Source organism: Phacochoerus africanus, chromosome 1, assembly GCF_016906955.1.
Source record: "Phacochoerus africanus isolate WHEZ1 chromosome 1, ROS_Pafr_v1, whole genome shotgun sequence".
Lineage (NCBI taxonomy): Eukaryota > Metazoa > Chordata > Mammalia > Artiodactyla > Suidae > Phacochoerus > Phacochoerus africanus.
The window spans coordinates 55,947,271-55,961,056 of record NC_062544.1 but is presented as its reverse complement, the minus strand read 5'-3'; the positions used below and the strand labels follow the sequence as shown (position 1 = coordinate 55,961,056).

The following is a 13,786-nucleotide window of genomic DNA, read 5'->3' as shown; positions in this document are numbered from 1 at the left end:
ATGTAAAACACAATAACCAAAATGAAAAATCCACTAGAAGGAAACAATAGCAGAATACAGGAGGCAGAAGAATGAATAAGCAAGGTGGAAGACAGACTGGTATAAATCACGGATGTGGAACAGAATAAAGAAAAAGTATGAAGAGAAATGAGGACAATCTAAGAGAACCCTGGGACAACATTAAATGCACCAATATTCACATTATAGGGATGCCAGAAGGAGAAAAGAAAGAGAAAGTGTCTGGGAAAATATTTGAAGAGGTAATAGCCAAAAACTTCCCTAACACGAGAAAGGAATTACTCACTCAAGTCCGGGAAGCACACAGAATAAATCCAAGGAGGAACACCCTGAGAAATATTAATCAAAACTGAGCAAAATTAAAGACAAAGAGAAAATATTGAAATCAGCTAGGGAAAAGCAAGAAATAGCATACAAGGGAACCCTAGTAATGTTATCAGCTAGTTTTTCAGCAGAAACTCTGCAGGCCAGAAGGAAGTGGCACAATATACTTAAAGTGATGAAAAGGAAAAACAACGAAGAATACTCTACCCAGCAAGGCTCTCATTCAGATTTGACTGAGAAATCAAAAGCTTTGCAGACAAGCAAAAACCAAGAGAATTTAGCAGCACCAAACCAGCTTTACAACAAATACTAAAGGAATCTCTCCAGGCAGAAAAGAAAAGGCCATAACTAAAAACAAGAAAATTACAAATGCAAAGGCTCACCAGTAAAGGCAAACATGTAGTACTAGGTAGTAAATCATCCACACACAAATATGATATCAAACCCAGTAATTGTGAGGGGAGTACAAATGCAGGATACTGGAAATACATTTAAAATTAAGAGATCAGCAACTTAAAGCAATCTTGTATAGTCTCCTTTATCAAAACTTCATGGGAATTGCAAACCAAAAATCTACAATAGATAACACACACAAAAGCAATCCAAACACAACACTAAAGATAATCATCACACATGCACCCGCATGCTCATTGCAGCACTATTCACAATAGCCAGGACATGGAAACAACCCAAATGTCCATCGACAGAGGATTGGATTCGGAAGATGTGGTATATATACACAATGGAATACTACTCAGCCATAAAAAGAATGACATAATGCCATTTGCAGCAACATGGATGGAACTAGAGAATCTCATACTGAGTGAAATGAGCCAGAAAGACAAAGACAAATACCATATGATATCACTCATAATTGGAATCTAATATCCAGCACAAATGAACATCTCAGAAAAGAAAATCATGAACTTGGAGAAGAGACTTGTGATGGGAGGGGGAGGGAGTGGGAGGGATCAGGAGCTTGGGCTTATCAGACACAACTTAGAATAGATTTACAAGGAGAACCTGCTGAATAGCATTGAGAACTTTGTCTAGATACTCATGCTGCAACAGAAGAAATGGTAGGGGAAAAAATGTAATTGTAATGTATACATGTAAGGATAACCTGACCCCCTTGCTGTACAGTGGGAAAATAAAAAAAAAACAGATAGTCATCAAACCACAAGATAAGAAAACAAAAGGAGGGAGGAAAAAAGATCAACAAAAACAAATCTAAAACAACAAAATGGCAATAAGAACATACATATCAATAATTACCCTAAATGTAAGTTGATTAAATGTTCCAACCAAAAGACATAGACTGGATGAATGCATACAAAAAAAATACAGATGCAACCTGTAAGAGACCCAGTTCAGTTACAGAGATACATACAGACTAAAAGTGAGAGGATGGAAAAAGATATTCCATGCAAATGGGAATCAAAAGAAAGCTGTAGTAGAAATACACATATCAGACAAATAGACTTTAAAAAAAGAGACAAAGAAGGACATTACATAATGATCAAAGGGATCAGGGAGTTCTTGTCATGGCTCAGCAGAAACGAATCCAACTAGTATCTCTGAGGATGCAATTTTGATCCCTGGCCTCACTCAGTGGGTTGGGGATCCAGCATTGCTGTGAGCTGTGGTGTAGGTCACAGATGCTGCTCAGATATAGCATTGCTGTGGCTGTGGTGTAGGCCAGCAGCCACAGCTCTGATTGACCCCTAGCCTGGGAACTTCCATATGCCACAGGTGCGGCCCTAAAAAGAAAAAATCAACCCAAGAAGAAGATATAACAACTACAACGATATATGTACCCAACATAGGAGCACCTCAATATATAAGACAACTGCTAATAGCCATAACGGGAGATATTGACAATAACACAATAATAGTGGTGGACAGATCATCCAGACAGAAAACCAACAGGGATATACAGGACTTAAATGATACATTAGACCAGATGAACTTAACTGATATTTACAGATTATTCCATCCAAAAGCAGAGCAATGCACATTCTTCTTAAGCACACGTGGAAAATTCTTAAATCACATTCTGGGCCACAAGTCAAGCCTTGGTAAATTTAAGAAAATTGAAATCATATCAAGCATCTATTCTGACCACAATGTGATAAAACTAGAAATTAACTAAAAGGAAAAAAAAAAACTGCAAAAAACACAAACATGTGGAGACCAAACAATATGATGCTAAACACCAATGGATTACTGAAGAAATTGAAGAGGAAATCAAACAATATCTAGGGACAAATGAAAACAAAAACACAATGATCCAAAACCTCGGAGATGCAGCAATAGAAGTTAAAGAGGGAAGTTTACAGCAATACAAGCGTACCTCAGCAAAGAAGAAAATCTCAAATAAGAAACCTAGAGAAAGAAAAACAACCTAAAGTTAGTAGAAGGAAAAAAAAAAATCAGAGCAGAGGACTTCCTGTTGTGGTTCAGTGGATTAAGAACCCAACTAGTATCCATGAGGATGCAGGTTCCATCCTTGGCCTCACTCAGTAGGTTAAGGATCTGGCATTGCTCTCTGACATACACTCTCTGACATAAACCACAGCAACATCTTCTTAGATCCACTTCCTGGAGTAATGACAATAAAAGCAAAATAAACAAATGGAACATAATTAAACTTAAAAAGTTTCTGCACAGAAAAGGAAACTATAAACAAAACAAAAAGACAACCTACAGAATGGGAAAAAATCTTTGCAAATGAAGTGACTGACAAGGGATTAATCTCCAAAATATACAAACAACTCATGTAGCTCAGTATTAAAAAACAAAGAAAACAACCCAGTCAAAAATAGGCAGATCTCAGAGTTCCCATCGTGGCGCAGTGGTTAATGAATCCGACTAGGAACCATGAGGTTGCGGGTTCGGTCCCTGCCCTTGCTCAGTGGGTTAACGATCCGGCATTGCCATGAGCTGTGGTGAGTTTGCAGATGAGGCTCGGATCCCGTGTTGCTGTGGCTCTGGCATAGGCCAGTGGCTACAGCTCTGATTCGACCCCTAGCCTGGGGAACCTCCATATGCCACAGGAGCAGCCCAAAGAAATAGAATAAAGACAAAAAAAAAAAAAAAAAAAAGGCAGATCTCAATAGACATTTCTCCAAAAACATACAGGTGGCCAAAATACTCACATAAATATGCTAATTATTAGAGAAATGCAAATCAAAACTACTATGAGGTACTGACCTTACACCAGCCAGAATAGCCCACCATCAAATTTCAACAAACAGAAGTTCCTACTGTGGCACAACAGGATTGGCAGCATCTCTGCAGCACCAGGATGCAGGTACAATCCCCGGGCCAGCATAGTGGGTTAAAAGACCTGGCATTGCTGCAGCTGCAGCATAGGTCCCAACTGCAGCTTAGATCGGATCCCTGGCTAGGAACTCTGTATGCCACAGGGTAGTCAAAATAGAAGGAAAAAAAAAAGTCTACAAACAATAAATGCTGGAGAGAGTGCAGAGAAAAGGGAACTCTTACACTGTTAGTAGGTATGTAACCACTATGGAAAACAGTATGGAGTTTCCTCAAAAAACTAAAAATAGAACTACCATATGATTGAGCAATCCCACTCCTGGGCATCTATCTGGAGATAACCATAATTCAAAAGGATACATGCACCCTAATGTTCACTGCAGCACCCCCTATTTATAGTAGCCAAGACATGGGAACAACCTAAATGGCCATCAACAGAAGAATGGATAAAGAAGATGTGATACATACACACAATGGAATACTACTCAGCCAGAAAAAAGAACAAAATAATGCCATTGGTGGCAACATGGATAGACCTAGAGATTATCATACCAAATGAGGTAAGTCAGACAGTGAAAGACAAACATCATATGCTATCACTTACATGTGGAATCTTTAAAAAGGATACAAATTAACTTCTTTGCAAAACAGACATGCAGACTTTGAAGACAAACTTCTGGTTACCAAAGGGGACAGGTAGTGGGGGAGGCATGGACTGGAGATCTGGGATTGGCATATGCAACTGTGGTATATGGAATGACTGGTTGACAGGGACCTGCACAGGGATTTGTACCCAGTATTCTGTGATAATCTATATGGGGAAAGAATCTGAAAAAAAAATGGATATGTGTGTATATGTAATTGAATCACTTTCTTGTACAGCAGAAATTATCACAACATTGTAAATCAACTATACTTCCATTAAACTTAAAAAAAAAAAAAAGACCTACAAATACCACCTTGGCCTGGTGACTGATCCTCAGCAGGAACCTGGTCACACAGCAGAGCCATGCCCCTGTTGAAAGTGCCTGCTGACACTTCAACACCTGACTCATACTTACTCTAGTGAAAGTGACTTTCCACTACAATGTTGTTAGAGAGGTTGAATTAGACAACATCTAATAGTTCTTCTAAAAGCTCTGTGGAAAGATTAGCTGGTTTTCATCTCAAAGAATTTACAAACCATACCAAACATACAGCATAAAGTAGGACTTTTAAAATTCTTGAAGAGATATAACAGAAGATAAAAAGCCTTCAGAATTCAGAATTAGCAGTTAAGAGACTCTCATACTAAGTAAAGTTAGAAAGAGAAAGACAAATGCCATATAATATCACTTATATCTGGAATCTAAGATACGGCACAAATGAACCTTTCCACAGAAAAGAAAATCATGGACTTGGAGAATAGACTTGTGGTTGCCAAGGGGGAGGGGAAGGGAGTAGGAAAGATTGGGAATTTGGGGTTAATAGATGCAAACTATTGCCTTTGGAATGGATAAGCAATGAGATCCTGCTGTATAGCACTGGGAACTATATCTAGTCACTTGTGATGGAGCATGATAATGTGAGGAAAAAAGAATGTATACATGTATGTATAACTGGGTCACCTTGCTGTACAGTAGAAAATTGACAGAACACTGTAAGCCAGCTATAATGGAAAAAATAAAAATCATTATAAAAAAAGAATTAGTTAAAATAATACTTAACAACACAATCACTAAATATATTCAATTTAAAGGACTAAGCAAAGTAGTCATCTTCATCCTCTAAAATAGGTATTAATGAGTCAAAATAATAAAGCATTCTGAATTTTAAAAAATCCAATACAAAATTAGTTGCTGTACTTTGAATGATCACCCCCCCTCCAATTCCTCCATTAAAATAATACCCTAGGATGATGGGATTGGGGCCTTTGGGAAGTGATTAGGTCATGAGGCTAGCGCTTTCATGAATGGGATTAGTACTCTTATAAGAGACAGTACAGAAATGTAGTCCTTTTCGCCACCTAAGGACCCAAGACACAAGAAGTGTGGGACCCAGAAAAGGGCCCTTGCCCAACCATGTTCACATTCTGCTTTCAGACTTTAAGCCTACAAAACTGTGAGAAACACCATCATATCATCATTGTTCATTTTGTATATTAACTGCTAAAAAAAAGTCAGAACGGTTCTAAAGATAGATCCACATTTTCAAACACTTTACAATGATCTGAAGTTAAAAAAAAAATTGTAAAGATGTTTGATTGCACTATGAAGAGTGTTTAGAGAGTATAAATAAGCTATTTTGAAATATCTGGAACAAGTCACTATTTGTTATTGAACCAGAAGCTTTTCTGTGGTACCTAAAAGTCAATTTCACTAGAACTCATAAGTAGTAGCCTCAGTGGTACATAATTCAAATCAACACTGATGTTTTAAAATGTCAAATACGACAACACAAGTTTAAGAATTTTTAAGTACATTTTATTAAGAATGTATCCCTTTGATAAGGTTATGTTTCAGGAGGCTTTAATGCCCTTGACATAAACTGTACACATTATACAAAAACAAGAAAACCACGAAAAAAAAAAATCAAGGTGAGCAAAATCATTAGGGGACAAACCTTATTTAAATTATACACAACTCAATGAAATATTCTTACGGAAAATATATAAATACTTTTTCTTTCTATGTTACAGTTATACAATATAAATCAGATTTCAATGTCTGTTCAGTGACCTACAAACACCAGAACCTCCAAATACGTAGCAGCGTATTACTAAATAAAAATAAGAAAATTATGTGGTTAGGGAGCATTAAGTCTGAGATTTTTTTCACAACCCCTTACCACTTTTTCAAAACTAATTTACACCATTTGTCTAACAATGCAGCTTTAGGGTTTCTGACAGGCCAATAATGGAACATTTTCCAACTATTATCTATGAAATTTTTATCTCCCCCCTTCTGCCCCAAGACTTTGCATTTTGTGCTAAATCAACCTATTTAGTGGCAAAATTACAAGGTATACTTTTTTGGCATAAATTATATTTTTCAAATTAAATATTTTATAATGAAAGTCCAACAAAATGTGCAATTTGTGCATGCTGTGGCATAGCTATCCACCTACATTACAAAAATACTCTAAAGGAGAGAAAATCCACATTCTGTGTGAGTCATAACAAACCTACTATGAATGAAAACTACCCTGGGAACCTAGACCTGAAAGAAAAATACAAATGCTCCTAGAAAGATTCTCACAGATTTTGATGTTGTCTGATATTGTTTGATTGCTATTAATTTCACTGGTATGCTTTTAATGATCAAATTCTCACTGTAGTGATACTCTTGAAATGAAGCTGGTGATAATGTACTTCCTGAATGGGGACATAAGAGAGACCTTTCCCAATTTACGCTTTGGAAAATCTGAAATGTTCTTTTATTCCAACAGCTCCTCTCATAAAACTCTTTCAATTAATTCTACTGTTTTTTCCCATGTTTAATGGATCGTGAATTTGAAACAAAACTGGAAGCACAGGACAAAAGGGGAAAATCTTACTTCCAAAGGACCTTTCCCAAGGTAGTTTACAAAGCTCATCTCACACAAAATTAGCACCTCGCTCTTACCATGCAAAAATAATTGCAGTTATAATTTGGATGACAATTTGACTGATTTTTATTGCTTAATGATCTGTGCTTTAATGTGGGGGATAAAAGGCATCCTCTGAATGGAATGAAAACAATTTTTACATAAATAGCAGTAGACAAATCTAAATAAGCATTCACACCTTACTGTTGAACACTTTGCCATTGTAATATGCCCTGAAAAACTCAGCTTTAATTGCCTCAAGCTCTGGATAAAAGAGCTGAAAACTATTAAAGCCATACCATTTCAAAAGGACTTGTACACATGATGTTAGAGTAACTAGTATAATAAAGTATATACCTCTAAAGACCTCTTTAATATCAATGTCCTACATAATGTCCTTATGCTACCAGTCTTTATTAGAAAATTTTTTATTAGGGAGAAAAGACTTCCCACCACCCCCCCTGCTCAAATCTACCTAAGCATAAACAGGAGATAAAAGTATAAGAAATTTTAGACCGTATTTAATTATGAATACTAATGTCTAATTTCTTATTTATCAATATTTACTTAGTAGGTGAAGCTGACATCTGTTCTTGAAAAAAATTTCAATTAAAAATGACAATTCACTTTACAATTAGAAATTCACAGTTTACGATCAGCACAACTGCCCGAATTCCTCCAAATTATTCAATAATTACCAGTAGTACAAATTTATATGGACTAAGATTAATTCTAAAATCTTGAAAAACTATAGTATTGACATTATTTTGGTATTTTATAGTCTGGTAATATCTATTATACATAGATGCTTTTCTCAATTATTTCTATTACCACTGACAAAATTCCTAACCTTTTCTGCTATAATTTAGTACTTTTAAACACCAAAGTAAATCACTTGGCACTGCATGTGAGCATTTTCATCGTAAAAGTCTACTTTTATACAAATAAGTACTTAAAAAAAATATTAGACCTGTCAGTAAAACATGGATAAACCAAATAGCACTATACATTTAAGTATAGACATCTTTTTTCTTACATTACTGAGAACCTCAAAGCTCTGAGTATCTCCCCAAACTAAGTGCTATAGGCAAATATTATGATATATACTCACATCTCTCAGAGTAATAAAAAAACTGTTCAGGCTAATAGTAATGAAGACTTCATTTCATGATGGATGAATGAGGTGGGGTCCAGGGACAGGGATGGTTGTGTATGTGTGTGTAACAAAAAAGAATTACTGTTAATTTTTGAGGGATTAAACCACAGATTTTACACTCTATATTAACTGAGGTAGTGTTTAAAATGAATGTCTAAAATATGCTAATCCCATTATTAATAAGATTACTTCATTACCTCCTTTGGAGTTTTTAACCACTATTTGGTCTAGTATTTTTGACATTTGGTTCTCTGGAAGGCAGTTTCATCATCCAAGACCAAAGACCAAGGTGACAGGCAACGTTCTCAGAAGTACTGTTGACATTTAAATAAACACTTAGGTTCAGTGATAAATTAAAGTTAAAAAAAAAAAAACCATTTGTTTTATCTTCAATTGGATTTTATGAAAGAAAATCTGAAGAACCACTTTTTATCATAAGCAGCAGCTTACAGCCCTTATCTGCTTTGTTACAAGGCAAGTTGCTACACAGTGCACATAAGAACAATTCACTGAAGTGCAGTCAAAGAGGTGTTATGAAGTGAGACGAAATGCTTCATCCCAATTGGAACTTTCAGTGCCAGTAAATTAAAAAAAAAAAAAAAAAAAGTATCTCTGTGAGTTATGTTTTCTGGTTCACAGGGTTCTTTACAGAGATCTCAAAGAACAAGCCCATTATAAAAAGGATCTGTTAATATGGGGAAATATTAATCCATGTACTATGACTGTGTCAAAGCTGATGCATAATTGTAAAAATGGTCTAGACAAATGAATTTAAGAAGGGTCCTAATCAGCCCAGCTGGATTTTTTTTTTCTATTTATAATAGACCTCAAAAAAAGATAATCCTTTCATTTATAAGCATTCTAATGAAGATGGCCATGCTTTTTTATATACAAATTTGCATATATGTTTAATTCCTGTCAAGGTTTCCAAATGTCTTTAGACATATACAAATTAAACACACAAATAAACAAAACCTTGCCCTCATCAACTTAACAACTTCACAAATGTAATGAAGGCAGTTACTGTACTCAAAAACTCACCTATCACTGCATTTAGCTTGTGCAAAACAAGAACACTGATATAAAAATTAAATTACTGCTGCTTTAAAATTTGGTACTTAAGGCTTTTCACTACAATTTTTAATCATAACAGTAAGTTTCATTAATGACTTTTAAAAAGAACTATGGCTCTTCTTTTCCCATGGAATGTGTAAATTGTAGGCAAACTTAGCTTTTCCTCAAGAGATCCAAGGTGTTATTTAATGCTTTCTTTTGCTCTAGATCTAAATTAATAGTGCTTGTTCAAGTTCCTGGTTAAAATTATGATATGGGATGCTGATGAAAATGGAAGTCCACTGAAAATAAATGCATTCTATAAATGGGAAATATTTTGAATTATAATTTTCTGATTTTAATCTGGAGCTGTAGTGAAAAACCTTAATCAGTTCAAATAGCCTATAGTAACACATTGCAACAAAACTGAAGAGATGGAAAACAAGAAACTTTATGTGAGTCTAGAAACATAAAATAACTTCTAAGTCCTGGTTGTTGAGGCTCTTCTTTTGCTCTGAGGTCACAAGCCTCTGAAGTAGTGTTATAAACATTAAGGAAAAAGTGGAAGGGCCAAAGATCCCCCTCTAATACCAGCAGTTATAGCACACCCCATTGTGGTAACAGGATGTAGCCTCAGACATATAGATTCCCGATTTCCACAAATTATTTAACAAACAAGGCATCTTTATATTTACCCCTAAAAAAAGAATTCAGAAATAACTGTGTAAAGGGTGCTTCTGCATTATCTTATTATTGTTCCGCTGTTATTATGCTCTTAAAATGAAAAAATAGAAAGTATTCAGTGCTTGGCTCTTGCATACAATGGTCACTAAAACTCTTAAAACTGTGGTAACGAACAAAGAGCCCCCCAAAGGGCTCCATGGGGGAGAGAAGTTGTTTTGGTTAGGGAAGTCCGCAGTTCCAACTGTTCATGTACCAGTAATTGCTGGAACAGTGGACAGAAGATACTCCTGTCTTTGCTGCTCAGTCAGTCGGCATTTTCTGAGGCTTTTATAAGTCCGCAAATATGAATATATAGTATACATCTATATACAACATAAATATGAGGTCAGGATTCAGCAGTTGTGTCAACTATAGGTTGCTTTGGTGGTGTTGCCAAGACAGCCTCTGCTTCTTCATGCATCTAGGAAAGAATTAATAAATTATTAATGACCTTCTAGTGTATCAATAGATATAAACTCCCTTTTGACTTAGAATTATTTTTTAAAGATAAATTTCCAAGGTATAAATCCTACTTACTTGTAAAAACTGTACATCTTGAAATAATTCTTGTATGAACCTTCGACATGGAAGTCTAAATGTGCAGTGTGACAGCAAATGGGAAACCTCAGAATAAAGGCATATGTCATCAAATGTTTGAGGATACTTCTCCTTAATTCTAAAATGAAAGAAAAGTCTGGGATGTGATAAAAACTGTAATAATGACTTGCCTATCTTTCCTTCAAAATATGGCTTTTTTAAGTATCTTTTTCCTCCAGATATTAAGTGGCATATTTGGGGTGATGGCATAAAGAATACAAAATAGTAAATATTCCTAACTCGCACTTAAATTAGTTATTTTAAGTTTTGGGTTATCTCTTAAAATGATAAAAACTCAAATACCTCTTGGAGAGTAAGAAATATTCCTTTTCACTGCCGAGAAAAACTGTAAAATTTATCAGCCTGCAATACCTCAAATATTTTCAAAACTAAGTATTAAAATAGGAGTAAGTTTTTAAAGTTAGACTGAAGTTGTTAATATCCTTGACTGGGCTATCTCTGAGTATCTTTCAACCTTTAAATGGTGGCTTTTAGCTAGGACAGCATCTCAGAAGCAGTAGTGGGGTGAAGTAATACACAGGTTAAGGACTCACCACAGTTAGCTTCTGACCAGGAGGTCTGCAGTGGGACCTTGGCATCTATATTACTATTTTTTGTAAAGCCTCACAGGAGACCCTGAAGTGCATTTTTTAGGACCACTGCTTTAAACAGTGCAAATCAAAGATGATGAAGACGGCCTGAATTTTCTTTTATTATGTTGCTATGATTTAGAAAAGCGATAAAATTTTTGCAACTTTTATTAAAAGGAGTAAAATTAGGGAAAAATTAAACCAGGAAAATATCACTTATTTTTATGTAGGCCGGCTTTTCTTACACTTTAAGGTCTCAGGATTCCCCTACTTTTCTTTTTATGGTCGTACCTGTGGCATATGGAAGTTCCTGGGCTAGTGGTCAAATTGGAGCTGCATCTGCAGGCCTACACCATAGTGACAGCCACACCAGATCTGAGCTGCTCCTGCAATCTACACCACAGGTGGCAGCAATACCAGATCCTTAATCCACTGAGTGAGGCCAGGAATCAAACCCACAGGGATACTATGTCGGGTTCTTAACCCTCTGAGCCACAATGTGAATTCCACTCCTTTCTCAAAAATTATTGAGAACCCCCCCAAATATTTTTGTGGGCCAAAATCATCAATAATTAACATATAAGAAATTTAAATTGAGAAAATTTCAAAATATTAATTCATTTAAAAGAATAAACTCATAATATATTAACATACATACATATACTTTAATGAAAAATAACTATTTTCCAAAACTAAAAAGTGATAGGTGTAGCATTATCTTATATTTTTACAGATCTCTTTAAAGTCTCGTTTAATAGAAGATAGCTGGATTCACATACCTGCTTTTTCATTCAATTTGTTACCCTATGTTAGTTTGGTTGAAGTAGATGAAGAAACTTTAGCCTTACTCAGGCCATGAAGTGAAGAACTACAGATGTAAGCTAATGAGTCTAACTTCTGAAGCATTTCAAGTATCTTTTTTTCCGTAAAAAGCAGAACAAAGGATACTTATGCTCACAGCTTACTTACGTTAAAAGCCCAGTTTCGTGACACTTAGTTGAAACTGAACTACTCAAATTAACGACTAATCTCAGAACTTCTTTGCGAAGGAGTATACGGCACATTGGTGTATCATCTGGAATCGTTTTAACACCTGAAAAGGAAGATTAAAGTATTTTATCTCTATCACAATAGAAAATGATTATAACTCATGGAATTTCTTTTTAAACTTTACCTAAAGATATAAAACTGAGATAAATTTCACATAATCTGCCAATCATTTTGGAAGCAAAATTATTTCTAATGAAGGCAGATAGCTAATATACCAGCTCATATAGATTCAGTAGTTGGCTAAATATACTTCTCTAAAACTGACTCATCATAGTTTGAGACAACTTTATTCATTCATTTTCTTTGTGGAAGTGCCCATGGCATGTGGATGTTACTGGGCCAGGGATTGAACCCATGCTACAGCACCGACCTGAACTGTAGCAGTGATGTCAGATCCTTAACCCACTGAGCCACAAGGGTACTCCAAGACAACTTTAATTAGCATTATTTATCAGCAACAACAAAGTATAGTTTTATTAACAAGGCTTAGATTTGAATTTGAAAACTTACCTAGAAGCAATTCTGTGCTTTTGGTGCTGCTGGCTGAGCCTTCCTGAGATACTCCATCACTGCATCCCGAAATGCCCGAAAACTTAGAGGGAACTACTTCTAAGGGATTATGGATAGTCTGCTCACACCAATCAGAATATGGAATGTCTTGAAGGTCTGAAGAAAAAATTAATTCAATTAACATATTATAATGGCTTAATTCCTAGGCTTATACTATACAGGAGATGATTCCTTGTAATTTCTTTCCAGTTTTCAATAACTATTTTCCATGATAAAGATTTTCAAAGTAAATCTAGACTGCTCAGATAATGAAATTTGTTGAATTCTAAAGATATTTATATATAAGATTTTATTTTTCTGTATTAACAAGTAATACATAAACAAATGTGTTTATTTAAAGAATTCAAATAAAGATGTATATAGAATAAAAAATGAAGGTACTTTACTAATCCCTCTCCCACCCCTAAACTAAATACCCTATCCTTTTCTTTTATATATATATGAAATTCAGATCTTTTGCTATTTAAAATTTTTGTCTCTTGAAATGCAAATCAAAACTACTATGAGGTACCACTTCACACCACTCAGAAAGGCCATCATTAATTAATAAGTCCACAAATAACAAATGCTGGAGAGGGTATGGAGAAAAGGGAACCCTCCTGCACTGTTGATGGGAATGTAAACTGGTACAACCACTATGGAAAACAGTATGGAGGTACCTTAGAAAACTATACGTAGAACTATCAAATGACCCAGCAATCCCACTCTTGGGCATATTGATATCAATATGCACCGGACAAAACTTTCCTTGAAAAAGACATATGTACCCGCATGTTCACTGCAGAACTGTTCACAACAGTCAAGACATGGAAACAACCTAAATGTCCATCAACAGATGATTGGATTAAGAAGATCTGGT

General features: G+C 35.3%; 1 protein-coding gene across 1 annotated transcript in view; it reads right to left on the bottom strand.

The window, feature by feature from the left end:
• Nucleotides 1-6,064: 6,064 nt before the first annotated feature.
• RICTOR (RPTOR independent companion of MTOR complex 2) overlaps nt 6,065-13,786 on the bottom strand; it is a 142,185-nt gene continuing 134,463 nt past the window's right edge. The window contains 4 exon segments of the mRNA XM_047766689.1: nt 6,065-10,541; nt 10,658-10,796; nt 12,277-12,400; nt 12,868-13,023. Coding sequence (XP_047622645.1) covers nt 10,467-10,541; nt 10,658-10,796; nt 12,277-12,400; nt 12,868-13,023 — 494 coding nt within the window. The 3' untranslated portion in view covers nt 6,065-10,466.